The sequence below is a fragment of the Phoca vitulina genome, unplaced genomic scaffold (assembly GCF_004348235.1).
Source record: "Phoca vitulina isolate PV1807 unplaced genomic scaffold, GSC_HSeal_1.0 scaffold17, whole genome shotgun sequence".
Taxonomy (NCBI): domain Eukaryota; kingdom Metazoa; phylum Chordata; class Mammalia; order Carnivora; family Phocidae; genus Phoca; species Phoca vitulina.
The window spans coordinates 7166162-7181955 of record NW_022589720.1 but is presented as its reverse complement, the minus strand read 5'-3'; the positions used below and the strand labels follow the sequence as shown (position 1 = coordinate 7181955).

The 15794-nt window shown below is 41.9% G+C and overlaps 1 protein-coding gene across 2 annotated transcripts in view; it reads left to right on the top strand.

The window, feature by feature from the left end:
* SEMA5A (semaphorin 5A) overlaps positions 1-15794 on the top strand; it is a 463746-nt gene that overhangs the window by 198295 nt on the left and 249657 nt on the right. For both annotated transcript variants that reach the window (XM_032415338.1, XM_032415337.1), the window contains exon 4: positions 6806-6905. In XM_032415338.1, the coding sequence (XP_032271229.1) occupies positions 6806-6905 (100 nt within the window). The remainder of the gene's footprint in view (positions 1-6805; positions 6906-15794) is intronic.

The following is a 15794-nucleotide window of genomic DNA, read 5'->3' as shown; positions in this document are numbered from 1 at the left end:
AGTCTTATCCTGGGTTTAAATTCCAGCTTAGCCACTTACCACTTATGTTATATTTGGCAAGATGTTTAACTTGTCAGAAGCTCAAGGCTTTTAATTTTTAAAATTTTTATTTCTTTTTTTTTTTTTTTTAAAGATTTTATTTATTTATTTGACAGAGAGAGAGATAGCGAGAGCAGGAACACAAGCAGGGGGAGTGGGAGAGGGAGAAGCAGGCTTCCTGCCGAGCAGGGAGCCCGATGTGGGACTCGATCCCAGGACCCTGGGATCATGACCTGAGCTGAAGGCAGACGCTTAACGACTGAGCCACCCAGGCACCCTAAAATTTTTATTTCTGCAAGAAAGATTATAGCTCTAGCTTCACGGGATTATAAACATTAAATGAAAACAAGACATTGTTAACATGTGAAATTGTCTAACCTAGGTCCTGAAACTAAGTAAGCACTGATAATATACACAGTAACAAAAAAAAGTATTAGAAAGAGACATTGGTTGTTCTGATGTGTATTTTTTTCATAAGCATAAATGTTTGTGAACTTGCATCCTTCCTCCCTGGTGAAGCGTTTGCCTTGGTCTGCCACTGGATAAACACATGAAACTTTGGAACTGAAATCTATTATAATACCTTAGAGAGTTCCAGGCGGGGCTCCTATAGCTGAACACCTGGGTGTATCTTATTTTGGGGGTGAAGCATGGCATGGGGTGCTGTGGCTGCTGCCTGAAGTGTGCTTGTCTTGCTCTGAGTGATTGGTGTTGGAGGAACACGCCTGGAAAAGCAGATGGGAAAGGAAAAGGAAGAAAAATGGTAGCGGTCCAGCGATGGTGCAGGAAACCAGCACTGACCTGCCATGCTAGTCTTCTTTGTATGGCTTCTTCAAAATTCCACTCCTTTGTTTTCCAGTCATGTTTTAGCTCAGATTGCCTTGCTAGAATGGTTATGTAATGCACTGAAGCTGAAAATGATGTCTGTGGAAGGGAGACGCATGCCACCTTTCAAGAGGAATAGGTATTTTTGATGTTGGATGGTTTCTTTCACAACTCAGGGAAAGGTCAGGCAAGGAGCACTTTCGGAATGCTCAGCAGAGAGTATGCTCTGCACCTCTCCTCCTGGCCCGCGGTGCCCAGCTGGCAGGAGTGGTCTTCTGGGGAAGGTGAGGACCCAGCCCTTGCGTTTTCAGGACAATGTCCTGTCCCCACACATCAGAGCTGAGTGGCCTCGACTGCTGAGCCTTCTGGCCATTCCATTCTGCTTGCATCATCTCTGCCTTCTCCTTCCAGAACGTTCTTTGCTCTGATAAAGCAGATCAGTGCATGGTTATTGACATTTTCTCCTCCCTCCATTACACCAAGACCCTTGGAGCATAAAACCTAACTAGCGACAGTGGGAATGCTCTTTTTTGTAGATCTTAACTGATATGTAGATCATTGTTATTCGTAATCACAACACCAGAAACAATCAATGCATTATTTATTAAACTGAGTGGGTGGCAGTTTTTATTTAACAGTATACATCAGTGGGAATCGATTCACTTTCACAATGAAGAGGACTTTGATTTTTCTTTCTTCTTGTTACTTTCCAAATGTGTTGCATAATGTGTTACTTGGGAAGCTACCTGTTAGTTTTTCCGATATGGGTTTCAAGTCCCCCAAAGAAGTTTCTCAGTCCTGCTTTCTGGACTCCTTCATTGACTGATGTTTGGAGGGAAGAATGGAACAGGCTCCCCAGAGTCAACTCTTATTTGACCTGGGAGGTTTTCACTCCTCAGTTTTTGCCTGCCAGTCAGCATGGTCTCTGGACTTAGAGGAGCCATGCATCTGGTTTTCCGAGTGACTGTCAGGTTTTGGGACCAGTGCTGGTCTTCCCCTGTGATTCTTACTTACCAGGTTCTAAAAAGTTTTCTTGGCTTGCAAGCATGACTACCTTCAATATCTTTACAGTGTTTGATTTTTTATTTAATAGTCACGTTTATTCTTTTAAAAATTTTTTCTTTCTTCTTCTGGGGGTGGGTGGGGAGTGACTAACTTGAATCTGTAAGCGCAAGTCTCTAGTTTATATATACCATCATTTGGGCCAAATTTATTAACACCAACATATGTTCCTAAAAGTTATTTCTTGAAACAGTAATGCTGGGTTCTTTTAAAAAAAATCAGATCAGTATACTTTTTATTAGAATATTTACAAGACAATCACAGGGGTGCTTATGTGGTTGTAAGAAAAGGCACACATGTATCTTTGCAGCTAATTTTGCAATAGAAAGTTGTTGCCAGGGGCCACGTTTAAAAAGCCTTATTTGTGTAATGAATGGATTAGCTAGCATGATTACTGTCAAATATTCAAAATTATCTACAAAGTATTCAATTTGAAGTTACAGGTTTCATGTGACTACTTAACTTCCAAACAAGGTTGTGTTGGCTGCCATATTTAAATTCCATTTCATCAAATGGGTTTTTTTTTCCAGCAAGATCAGAAGAGAGAGAAGAGGAAAAACATAAACCCATTATTTGGGAGGAGTGAGCGTGTTTTAAGAAAGTTAATGTTACTGGAAATTGTACTCTCAACCTGCCATGTGCTGTGTGCTGTCCCCTGCTCTCTTCAGTTGCCCTGGCATTTCTTTGGCATCTGCTGAGCTTGTTCACCACCATCTGCCCCGTGTTCAGACTCTGTCCTCACCGGCCTTACTTGACATTGTATTCTTCTAGCTTTCTGTATTTACGATGGTTTTCTGATGCTTTCTAAAGCAGCACTAATAATTTCTTCATGCTACTATGGAAATCTGTTATTGTGGTGGCAAATTCTACGGATAGAACTTCTGATGTTAAGCTTGTTGATCCATTCTTGTGTTTCTGGAATAAACCCTATCCCATATGAAGCGGTGTGTGTGTGTGTGTGTGTGTGTGTGTGTGATTTGCTAACAGGCGTCTTCCCTTAGCAGTGTTTTCAGCCATATTCTTAAATGAGGTTAGCCAATGATTTTCCTTTCCCATAATGTCTTTGTGCAACCTTACTGGCAAGGTTATCAGGACCACAGTCGCCTCAGAACTGCATTAGGAAGCTTTACCTCTTTGTCTCATCTCTGAAGTAAGCTGTATAAAGTTGGCATTACATTGCATTCCTTAAAGGGTTGTTGAAATGTACATGTGAAACTGACCCTACTGCCTTCTTTGACAAACTGTACCTGAGCGTTTACTATACATTTTGTCTTGGGTATTTGACACTGTCATAACAAGAGTGTAAGGAAAATGTATTTTAAAAGGTTTTTTTTTTTTTTTTTTTTAATGAGGGAATATGTGTATACTTCCAGATAGAGGGAAGGGGCCTGGTAACATGGGACATATTAGAGGAGAAAACAGGTGATTTAGAGAAGGGACCAAAGAAGAGGGAAGAGGTGGGGTGAGCAGGGGAGGAGAGGTTGGTCTTGGCACAGAGGAGAGAGCACCAGCCTCTGATCTTGCAGGGAAAGTGGGAGGAGTGGTGTTGGGACAGGCACATTCTCAGTGAGAGCTGGGTTGGTGCAAGACCGTTCCCCCGAGGCCCTCGTGGTGTTCGGTCAGATAGAGGGCATGTGAGATGCAGTGGGATAGCCAGACCTGGAGGAATGCACAGGAAAATCAAAAAAAGCAGAGAATGTCCAGATTACCCAACTGAGATCTAGTGTTAACCATACAAATACACTGTTTTAGTGGGGTAGCTTTTTGGAAATTTAAATAAGGAAAAGGGAACAATAGTGATAGAACTATAGGTCGTTCACTTGTTTCTCCTGTCTACATGCCTCCTGTTATTATTCGAGGGCATTTCAAGAAGCAGTGTAGCCGTTTTCATCCCTCAGTATAGGAACCCAAACCAGAAGGATGTCTCTTCCTCTTGGTCCCCGTTGGCCACTCTCTTCCCATTTGTCTAATGGAAAAGAGATTAATTTGTGAGAGGCAAGTTCAAGGATTTTTTTTCTGATGTCTTTTTGCAGCCTTCTCTCGCCTTACATGGCTCATATGTCCACCCCTCTGACACAGAGGTCAGTCTGTGACCCTCTGTTCTCGCCTCCTGCAACCTCCTCATTCTCGCCACCTTGAGTCCAACATGTGTGCCCAGCTCTGGGAGCTGTGAGTTTCGGAGAATAGACTCAGGAGCCGGGGACTCCAGTCCTTGCAGGGCTCCCTGGTCATGAGTTTCCTGTCTGTGTGATGAAGCTCTTGAACTAAAACAGCTCTCTGGGTACCTCCAGGTCTTAGCCATGCTCAGCGATGGCTCTGGAGCCTTTCTTCCCACGTGATCTTGTCCATTGTTGCACCTGACCTGTCCTCTCTCTCGCAGACCACACTTACCTCCTGAGGCCTGTGTCTCATCATCATTGCTTTCCTTTTCCTTTAGCCTGGGAATGATTTTGTTATCTTCCACTTGTTCCCTTAGCCTCACCTGCAGTGAGTTATCGGGCCCGTGGGACGCCCTCACCACCGCTTCCTTCCGCATGCGCGTAGCCACTGGAAATACAGCCACCACGTCACGGGTGTACGGCGGTGCTTTCTAACGCCTCACACTCCGGCCCCGTCCTGCCCGCCAGCGGCCCAGGCACATTCCTAAGGCACCTGCTTTCACGGGTCAAGTACTTGCCCGAGAACTTTTCAAAGCCTCTCTGTCACGGACGAAGCCAAGTCCAAATGTGTGAACCTGGGAGCGAATATGTTTACAGTTATATTTAAACACACCTGTCAGTTATCCATCCCAGTGGTTTCTTGACTTACTGTTGCTTTTTCCTTTCTCTCTTTTCTGTTTTCCCTCGTGCCTTTCATTTTTCATTCTCCTTCTCTTGAATTCACCTACTGGTTGTTGCTCTTTCATTATTGCATCTTTTATGATTGCCTCCCCACATTCAGAGTACTGTGCTGTGGGCTGTCGGCACCTCAGGGAGCTTTGCAGACATAAGAGCCTTCGGCTCCAGCTCCCAGAAACAGAGAACTGATGGGGCCTGATGGGCAAGAAGGTGAGCAACACCGATTATGGCCCTCGGGGCACCATGGCATTCCGCATCGCTCTGTTCCCGTGGAACCCATCTGCACTGTAAATACGCAGTCAGATCTTGCCTTTCTTCTTCTTCTTCTTTTTTTTTTTTTTAAAGATTTTTTTTATTTATTTGACAGAGAGAGAGACAGTGAGAGAGAGAACACAAGCAGGGGGAGTGGGAGAGGGAGAAGCAGGCTTCCTGCTGAGCAGGGAGCCAGATATGGGGCTTGATCCCAGGACCCTGGGATCATGACCTGAGCCGAAGGCAGATGCTTAACGACTGAGCCACCCAGGCGCCCCAGATCTTGCCTTTCTTCTTACCTAGGGCCCTGTCCTCTCTCCCTTCTATGTGTGAATACTTCCTATAACATTTCAAACGCCTGTAAAGATCTTCTATTCATAGACCCTGTGCTTAAAGAAGATAGTAGGTCTAGTTCCCTAACTGAATTATGAACTTCTGGAACACACCATTTATTAACAACTTTCTATAGCTCCAGGGCTTTGTACCTACTGTACTATAATTGTTTTCTCTTAAATGACTTGGCTCTAAAATGAATAAAATTTATATAAACTTCTAAAAAGAATCAAGACACACATTAAAATTTCAAAGCCCAAATACAGGTCTCTATAGACCTCAACCCTGGTTTCCTTTACGTGGAGTAGAACTTTCTGTTCATGACCTTCTTCCCACGTGATCTTGTCCAGTAACCGGTAGTAGAGAAGTGCTCTATTTATTATACAGAGCCATTCCTGGAAAATAATCCATCTCGATCATGTCAACAGAGGTGTGTATGTGGGACGTGTTATGGGACCTGGGCACATTTCCATATTAAATCTGGTTTTGGCATCTGCTTTCATTGAGAGACATTATTCCTTTGCTACACCAGTGACTTTGTTGATGTGACATTTGTCATGTGCCCCTTTATTCAGTGTGATAGCACTCAAAATAGTAAATCCAAGAAAAAAATGACAGTCAGATAACATGGCTAATTGTCAGGAATAATGATAAGGCAAGCCACGACTGGCAGGCAACTCCCAGAGTATTTTTATGGTGTCAGAAATGTGCTAATAAAAGTTGCAAAAAATTTGGCTCATGGAGCAGCATTCTGTCCTTCTCCAACGCTGTCATATTATCATGAACGGACTCTAGGCTGAGGCTGGAGGCCGTGTCATAGGAGGTCGCAGTCTTGTGAAAAACCTGCCTCTACAGAGTGACTATTTCCTGGTTTCCCATAGAGAAAAAAGAATGCCAACAAGGCCTAGAAGTAACTGGATTTCTCATCTAGAAAGCACTGTATGAGTTTAACACGCCTGATAGAATAGAATTGAAACCCAAAGGACAGACATAGGGTGTCCACTTTGAAGGAGGGCTACTGGTGCTCCCGTGTTTATCCTGGGTCCCAAGGAGGGCTTTGTACTTCTCAAGTCTTCAGTTCTTGCCAGTGAGCACACATAGGAAATGGTCCTGTTTGCGTTCAGTATTCCCTTGATGAAGCGTGTGAATGCTGTGTGATTTTTCTGCCCAGCCCAGAGCCCAGAGGAAAATGCACGTCTGGTTAGTAAATCACACCCGAGCACGGATGCCTTGCTCACTCTTTATTGGGTGGCCGTTCTCTAGGTTTTACACATCCTCAGTGTAACATTCTGCTGGAGTTCTGCTGGAAACCTCCCGTGGCCCCTACGCGATCACATCGGGGGACCTCCAAATCCTCTGTGAAATGTAATGTTTGCTACCTGTTGTGCACATTTTGTGGTCCCTGGCGGAAAAATCATTCATTTTTATCTTTTCATTTATTTATTTTTCCTATTTAGAAATTGGCCCCTGGTTACGGGAGTTCAGAGCGAAGAATGCTGTGGATTTCTCGCAGTTAACATTTGACCCAGGACAGAAAGAACTTGTTGTAGGAGCAAGGTGAGAGATCTTACGTTTCGCCACTGCAGATAATTTTGGATTTCATTTGACATCTGTGCAGCTACACGTGAGCTTCTCTGCCGTAGTTGATGGGTGCCAGGTAATACTTCTAAGAATGAAATACGGCATAAGGTTGCCCCAAAGTCTGCTACTAATAAATAGGATGACGCCTGTTCTTTATAGCGAGTGTTCGGGGGGCTCCCATGTGCCAGGAACCGTACTAACATGAACTAATTCATGTTTTTTCGTGAAAGCTGAGAGGTAAGTATTGTCAGCATCCCTCCTGTAGAGATGAGGACACGGAGGCAGGACACAGTCTGATGTCCAATAAGAGCTGGACTCAGGTTTCAGACCCAGGCATTTTGACTCCAGAAACCATGTTCTCAACTTCTCAGTACATTCTTCAGTAAAATTCTAGAGTCGAGAGGTTTTGGCATCCATTTCAATGTCCAATCATTACCGTTCTCTGTGACCTTGATTACACCATTTACCAGCCAACTGAGAATTCAGGGAAATTGTTATTCTATACCCGGCTTAAGGTGCATGTGCTCCCGTATCCAGGTCAACACTTGACGTTCCATTTGATGATGAGGCTGCTAGAACACAATTAGAACAGATCTTGAGTTGTTTCCCTCCTCCTTATCATTCCTTCTCTAGAAAACAGGCATAATCCTTGCACTCAAATCACCTATCCTGCCAGTGTATTTTGAGGATGATGTATAAAAAAATACTTCATACCCATCTCTTAGGAAAAATATTAATTTTGAAGAAAGAGGCCTTTTGGCCTCTTTTGGCATTCAAGGAAAACATTTGGGGCACCTGAGTGCTTGTATCTCTTTTGGTCCAATTTACTAGATTATAAAGCATACCTTTCATAGCAAGAGAGGATATGCAGTTTCCATATATACCTGGGTGAAGCTAAATCTGGTTTATTGAATAGTTTCTAGAATCATTGCTTTGGCTCTCAGATCTCTAGGAGCCCTTGTGCATCCACCCAACACTTGATGGCATTGAGATGTATGGGCACAGCGTTAAATGAATAGACAGAAGTTGACTTAGTTCCTAGCATTGAACATGTCACCTGCATCTCTTCTGGTATTTTTGAGCAGTCAGTGAGTACAGATTGGTTGGGCTTACTTGGTGTATTTTTACATACTTCAGCACATGGGGAATACATGGGGGGCTTTGGATGCTGACTTCCATCACATTTCATCACGAGCCTGGACCGGATGTTGCAGGGGCTTTTAATTGGTCCTCTGGCCTCCAGATTTTGTCCTCCTTCTGTGTACCTTGGCCAACACCTTCTTTATAAAATGCCCCCCCCCCCCTTCGGTAGCTCCCTTCGGATAAATGACGGTGCTTTGGTGTTGCCCATCACACCCTTGTGGTGCCTTGTGGTCCCACATCCCTTACAAACGGAGCTCTTTTTCATTCTCTCATAGTCCAGGCATGTAGAGTTATTTCTATTGCCCACCACTGTCCAATGTTCTCTTTCTTGCCTCTGGGATTTGATAACAAACTTCTTTGCTTTTCTGGAGCATTAGCTACCCCCTCCCCCAAGTTCTCTGCTCAGTGAGCTCACAATCAGAGTAAAGAGATCTGGCTCAAGGGCCCTCCCCTGGACCTGGGCTCCTCCTTCCCCTGCTCTGCATGGTCCTGTTAACATACCTGTCATCTACCTTCCTTACTGCACTTACTGCATGATTTGTGTCAGGTGTCACCCCCCACCCCCCACTCTGCATTATCAGGTGGTGGAGGAGATGTCTATCTTTTCTTTCTTTCTCTAGAAGGTAGCACACAGTTTCTCCCCTGGCAGAAGCTCAAAGATACCTGTTGATTCAACATACCTACTTCAAGGATTTGATTTGTATAGGTGCCCCTCTGCATCTGGGGGGACCCTCAGGGGAAATGGGTTGGGTTTTGTAGCAGATTTATTCGAAATTCCCACGTTTGGGCAAGGACACAAGGCAGTGGCCATCTCTAACCCCAAAGCTAACCCTTAGGGAAAATGAGCTCTTGCTCTTAGCCAAAGGGAAGGAGCCACCTGCTGGGGTAAAAGGTACAAATATGACCTTGGTTGGTAGAGCTGAGTCTTCTACCCTTCATTCAACCCTGAAGGACTTTGGAAAAGGTTTGCCTGTGAGCTTGACTTGAAAGACTCTCCATTGTTTCTGGAAGTCCGGGGTGCTGCATGAATAGGACGGCACCACACATGTGCATACATGCTGCAGGTGTTTGGCTTTTGGCGAATGACACAGATTCTCTTAATGGATGTGAAAAGCCACTGAGCACATTGGCACTGGGAAGAGATACCTTGTGGTCCTGTCCTGGTGGGAGAAACAAGGAGAAGGAAGGGAGAGGTAGACTGGATTTGCTCAGCTGCGTGACCTTGAGCCTGTTTCAGAGTCTAATTTTCTCAACTTTAAAATTGGTGTAATTATTTCTACCCCTGTCAGCTGTTGTGAGGATTTAATAAAGTAATCCATGAAAAGCGATTGTCAGTGTAACAGGCACGTGGTAAGGGCAGTGGTAGGGTAGCTCTGCAGGTAACTCTGGATTTTGGCATCCGTGTGCATGTGTGCTTCTGGTGGTCATCACTGATTGAGGAGAATAGGAATTTTACTAGGAAACTTGGTGGGATTAGGCTCAGAGAGTTTAAGAGGGAGTGTGAGCCAGTTGTAAGACTTTAAAAATAACCCAGCCCTCAGCTTCCTGTTTGGGAGGGCTTGGCCTAGCAAAAGAAGTTTGCAGAGCAGGTGCTTATTTAAGAAATCTGTAATGGTTTAAATATGAATGGTAGGAAAATGCGATGATAGGCTTTCTGTTTTCTTATAGTTAGCACTCAGCATTGTAAAGCCATTTATTGGATGGTTTCACTTTATGCCAGTGATACTTTATGTTCTGGAAATTGAATTCACTTAAAGATTCTGTGCACTCTTCACAAAAAGGAGTTCATTGTGCTGCAAAGGGAAAGGCTCTCTTTAAGCAATTTGTGGTTATATAGTGCCAGAAGGTACTTGCATCTTGAATTCATGGAACTTCTGGAAAGATACCTAAATTTACTATTTCTAAGGTGCACATTATCTTTTATATTATTTTAAAGGCATTGACATTCATAGTTTGTTTCACCAAAGGGTTCTTTAAAAATTAAAATAAGGTTTGTGTTTTCAATGATGACACTGAAGCATTTGCATTTTAGAAAATGTGGAAAATACGGTTAAAGCATTAAGAAAAAAACACAATTTCAGAAGTAATCAGTTAACCTTTTCAATTATTTCCCCACATTATTTGATTTCTTTTTGTTTATATGATTGGGATACTATTTTATGAATGATTTATGTATGTCTTTGTCAAAAAACCTACTAAAAGCAGTTACCATTTTGTTTTATTTTATTTTTCATGACATTTTATATATAGGAAGAAAAATTCCAAAGTGAAGAAATATGTTATGGTGTAGAGGTTTGGTAGAGATAACTATAAAAGTACTGATACTAATACTAGTTCACAATGTTGACGTACATGTAAGTTTTGTTGCAGATAGGATTGTAAAGCTGAATGTAAGAAGGTGATTCTATTTTTATTCTCCAAATGAATCTGTCTGTCTTTAGTGTTTCAGGTTCACTGTAAGGATGACAAGTGATTCTGTGCTAAATTCAAATGTTATTCCAAGTGGCAACTAACTTGGCTTACATACAATGTACTGTTTGATTATAATCAAATAATAACTGGGGCATTTACAGATGAGCAATAATTTTATAAAGCATAAAGCCATTTAGTAGTAATGAAAAGAGCCTCTCATCAAAGAGAATGTGGATTTCTTTCCATTCTTTTTGTTTGTTTGTTTCTTGGTCTTTCGGTTGAATTTTTTTTTTTTTTTAAGATTTATTTACTTATTTTAGAGAATGAGAGAGAGAGAGACAGAGGGCACGCAAGTGAGCAAGCATGGTGAGGGGGGAGGCGGGGCAGAGGGAGATTAGAGGATCACAAGCAAACTGTTCGCTGAGCGCAGAGCCCAATGCGGGGCCTGATCTCACAACCCTGAGATCACGACCTGAGCCCAAACCAAGAGGCAGATGCTTAACTGCCTATGTCACCCAGGCACCTCTCAGTTGATTTGTGATTATCTTACTCTTCTCTAACCAGCTTCAGTGCAGTATAGGTATATATATTGAAGGGCATAGTCTCACAACCTATGATATTTTAATAAGAACACTCACCCATAAGCTTTCACACAAGGACCTTTGAGTCCAGGAGGAACAACCCTCTGCAGGTGATTAAGGTGGTGGGATTGAAGCACACAGACTCAATACTTATGTCACGTAACAGTCATAATTGATGATAAATATAACAATTTATGACCTTGGAAATTTCAGATTTTAATTCTATTAAAATTTAATTCTATTAAATGGGAGCATTATGGAGATATCAAGAGGAAGGGTAAATGGGGATGCATGAGTCTCCTTGCACACCTGACCTGACGTGAGGACCAGCCCAGAGCTTTGTACCTTGCACAAGCCCTTTGCCTTGCCCATATAGTCAATGGACTATTTCCTTATGTGGGAAGATCTTTCTGTACATATGTCTATACAACAAATGTATAGATTTCTAGCCAGCGTGTTTATTACTAAAATAAAAAACTACAACCCTAGTGCTTCCAAAACAGAGTTTGATCTTCCTTATAATCACAAAAACCAGCCTTGAAAAATATTAGTGTTTTATTTTCAAGCATTGTTCTGTCCTTGGTTTGAATCTGCAAAAGTAAAAGTAAAAAGGAATGATTAACTTGCTTTTGTTATGCCGACACTGAATTTGCTTTAAGTAGTTAAAGCATCTGTTCCCATAAGATCACATTGAATGAATGGGCAGGCTTCTATTTCATTAGACTAAGTTCCTCCTTTCAGAATGATTTTGCCACTGGATCTAAACAAAGAGCTGAATTTTAGATTCATATAGTCATTTTTTTTCCTTAAATTGATGAATGTAATTTACTCTTTTTTTTTTTTTTGTGGTGGTTATTTTTAATTACTGTTTTTATTTTAGAGTTGTACCTTAGAATTAATCTGTTGGAAGCAGTATATGATTAAAAGGAAAAATGGAGATTTTTTATAAGATCAGCAATTCTGCTTCCAGTAGCCACTTGGTCCTTCTGTTTTCCAGAGGAGACATTTTAGTCAAGTTTACACAATTAAAGGTAACTCTTGCGGAGTGGAATGAAGTCAGCAATTAGGAGTGAATCCAGAAAGTGGTAGACCCCCATAGTGCAAAGAAATCCAGGGTGGTGATGATGTTTACCTTCTATTTATATTAATTATGATTTAGGAAAAACAGCTGGTGATGAAGAAAAGGATGGCCCTTTTCATTCCTGCTCTTCACCTGGAATTTTTTTTTTTTTAAGATTTATTTATTTATTTGAGAGAGAGAGAGAGAGAGAAGGGAGGCGGACATCAGGAGAGAGAGACTCTCAAGCAGACTCCCTCCTGAGCATGGAGCCCAATGTGGGGCTCAATCCCAAGACCCTGAGATCATGACCTGAGCCGAAATCAAGAGTTGGACGCTTAACTGATTAAGCAGCCCAGGCTCCCCCTGAAATTTGTTTTATCCTTGAGCTTATTCGTTAAGTATTTTCTCTTCTCTATCATTTTTCTTCTCAGTGTTGGCACTGGATTTATAGATGTGTGGTTCTCTTAGGTTTCTCTTTGCTTATCTTCTGCCTTCTTGTACCTATTAATCTCCTTTCTTCCAGGAGGCCTACTTGATTAATTAACCTGATCTGTGTTAAAAAGTCCCACTCCTTGTCTGCTGGCTTCATTACGTTTTGTCCAATATCTGCCAGACATCAGTGTACCTAAGCATCACCACTGTTCATTCAAAGTGAAGCTTCCTCTGTCCCTTGCTCGCAGCTCTGCTGCTTCGGTGGGATGGAAGGGGTCCAGGAGTGTGAGCTTTTAAGAAACAGGTGGTCTACAGACACTCTTGTGAGAAGGACTTCTGCACATCGTGTTCCTTTTGCTGTTGTAAAAAAAAAAAAAAAAACCCAGAATAATCTCTGCACTTTCTTCCCTGCTGGAACTGGGGAGCAGATAAATCTAGCAGCATAGTTATTTATTTAGTTATAAAGTCCTTTTTTTCCCAAAATGCATGAATGAGCCAACAAAGCACAGTAATAAAAATTAATCAGCCTCTTTACTTTGAGTGTATGTGTACGCTAGTGTTTGAGTGTTGAGAGCTTTGTTCCCAGCCCGTCCCACATAGGGTCCATCAGAGTTTATTAGTTCACGTAGTTACTCTTTTAGGACTGTTCATTCATCATATATTTATTGAACCTACATTATGCCAGGAAGTATCTAAGGCATTGGGGAGACAAAGATGAAGTGTAGTCTCTACCTGATGAAGACTTCATAGCCTGGCGCAAACCTAGCGCAAGGTTGGCAAGCTGAGCCTCTGGAGTTGGCCTCCTGTTTTTGTAAATAAAGTTTTATTGGCATGCAGTCACACCCATTCAGTGGCATATTTCCTGTGGCTGCTTTTGAGCTTTACCTGCAGAGATGAGTAGTTGCAACTGAGACCGTCCTTTAAGGCAAAGCATTTGCTATCTGGCCCTTAAAGAAAAAGCTTGTGGGCTCTTGGCCGGTGGCTGTCGGGGGAACACAAGCAATGAGAATTTCCCAGGGAGGCCTGGGTCAAAGGTCCTGGAAACCCCAAGAATAAAGAAACATGATGGTTTTGGGGGCTGGAAAGGGTGCACCGAGAAGGTGCTCTTTCAGGTGGGCCTTCGAAATGCATTAGGAGTCTGGCAGATGGAAGAGTCTTCTTGCCGGAAGGACCGTACCTTGGGGAACATCAGAGACCCTGATGAGGCTGAGAAGAGCTCAGCTTGACTGGACCAGTTGGTGACTGAGAGTGGAAGTTGTTGCAGGGGAGGCAGGAGCTCTAGGTGGGGTCAGATTATGGAGGAGCTTGGACTTAATCCTCCAGACCAGTGATTCCAATTTTGGCGGTCATGAGAGGCCTTACAAAAATGCAGATGCCCAAGCTTCTCTTCTGATAATTGCAATTAGACTTTCTGGAAGTGATGTTGGAATCTTTGGTTTAATCAAGTTTCTGAGGGTATCCTGGCCTGGCAGATTTGGGAACCTCTGCTAAAGGTATTAGGAGTTTAGGACATTTTTAAGCCTACATATTTACATGCTCAGATTTGCATTAGGAAGGTACTTCTCCCGTATTGTGTGCAGAGTGTTCTAGAGTTTGAGGAATTCAGAGGTCGGGGCGGTGGATCAGGTGACAGAAAGAACTTACACTCAGGCCGTGATGGTGGAAATGAGGAAGAGAGTCAGATTTGAGACATATTTCAGAGCTGGGTTTGACAGTGATTGATGGCGACTGAAATGGGGTGGCAGAGGGCAAGGGTCAAAGGTGAGATTTGGAGCAAGATTTGGGAATGTGGTTTGTTGTGATGCCATTAGCTAGCCCCGAGCATGTGGGGAATAAACTGCAATTCTTTGATTATTTGAAGATACAAGAAAAAAAAAAATTTAAGGTTTTGCTAACTCTGAAGATAACCCAGAAAAAGAATTATATATGGAGATCTCTTGAGGAGTGAATATTCCTAAGAAAGCAGAGGTTAAGGGAATTGTAAGATGGTTCAGTTGGTATTTTTTCAAATGAAATATGATCTCTATTAACTGAAAAATGGGAAGGAATGAATCAAATACCCAGTGGACCCTCAAAAGCAGAGGCTGTAATTTAAATTTGGAGCAATAAGTCATCATCTGTAATCCTTAAAGCACTGAAGGATTTGCAAGTTCTATTTAGAGCGTAATAAAATTTAAATTATCAGTGTGATTATTAACAATATTGATTAATAACTTTGACCCTAAATATACTTATGGGAAAAGGTTTTTCTGATTTTACATCTCTGCAATTTGCTAATAATATTGATCTTAATTATTGCATGCCTCTCAGAATCCATCTTTGTTATTTCATTTTACTTGCTAATAACAAGAAGCTCTCCATCTATTTCTGTGCCTTTTAATCTTGGTGTTTAAACATACAAGAGTGCCATTAAAATGATTTGTTCTTGGTTTTGATGTGTTCTTTGAAACATTCCTAATAACAAAGACTTGTAAAGAGTTTGAAGTAACCTTTTGGGGATAAGGAATGAAAAAAGCCAATGCAATTTTGGGGGGAGTTTCTCCTGGACACATATGGTCATGGCAACAATAATAAAATTGGAATTATTTTAAAAATTTCATAGCCTAAAGTACATATATTTACTATTTTTGAGGAGGGTAGGAACAATTTTGATGAGGATGTAGCTCATGACATGAGTGTATTATTCAAAAACTGGAATCTAAATGTGATCTAACTGAATAATTAAAAAAATGAATTAAGTCCCCAAAAATCTGTGGAAAAAGCACATGAAAGAGATATTTTTGGAATGGTTATAACCCCAGAGAAAATAAAGGCTCCTGGAATTTTCTTGGAGTCAACCAACATAGTGAAAGTCTCTGGAGGGGCACCTGGGTGGCTTAGTCAGTTAAGCGTCTGCTTTCGGCTCAGGTCATGATCCCAGGGTCCTGGGATTGAGCCCCGTATCGGGATCCCTGCTTGGTGAGGAGTCTGCTTCTCCCTCTCCCTCTGCTCCTCCCTCTTTCTCTCTCCCTCTCAAATAAATAAATACAATCTTCAAAGAAAGAAAGGAAGAAAGTCTCTGGAACAACAGTTATAGATAGGTTGGTGAGCTCTCTGAGTTGGTTACAGGATGAAATGAAATCTTCACATTCTTTAAGCTTATTGATAAGATTGCTGTATTATTTATTTACATTTAGATAATAAAATAATTTTTTATAAAAGACTTTTTTTTTTTGCTTTAAAGGATAGTTATTACTT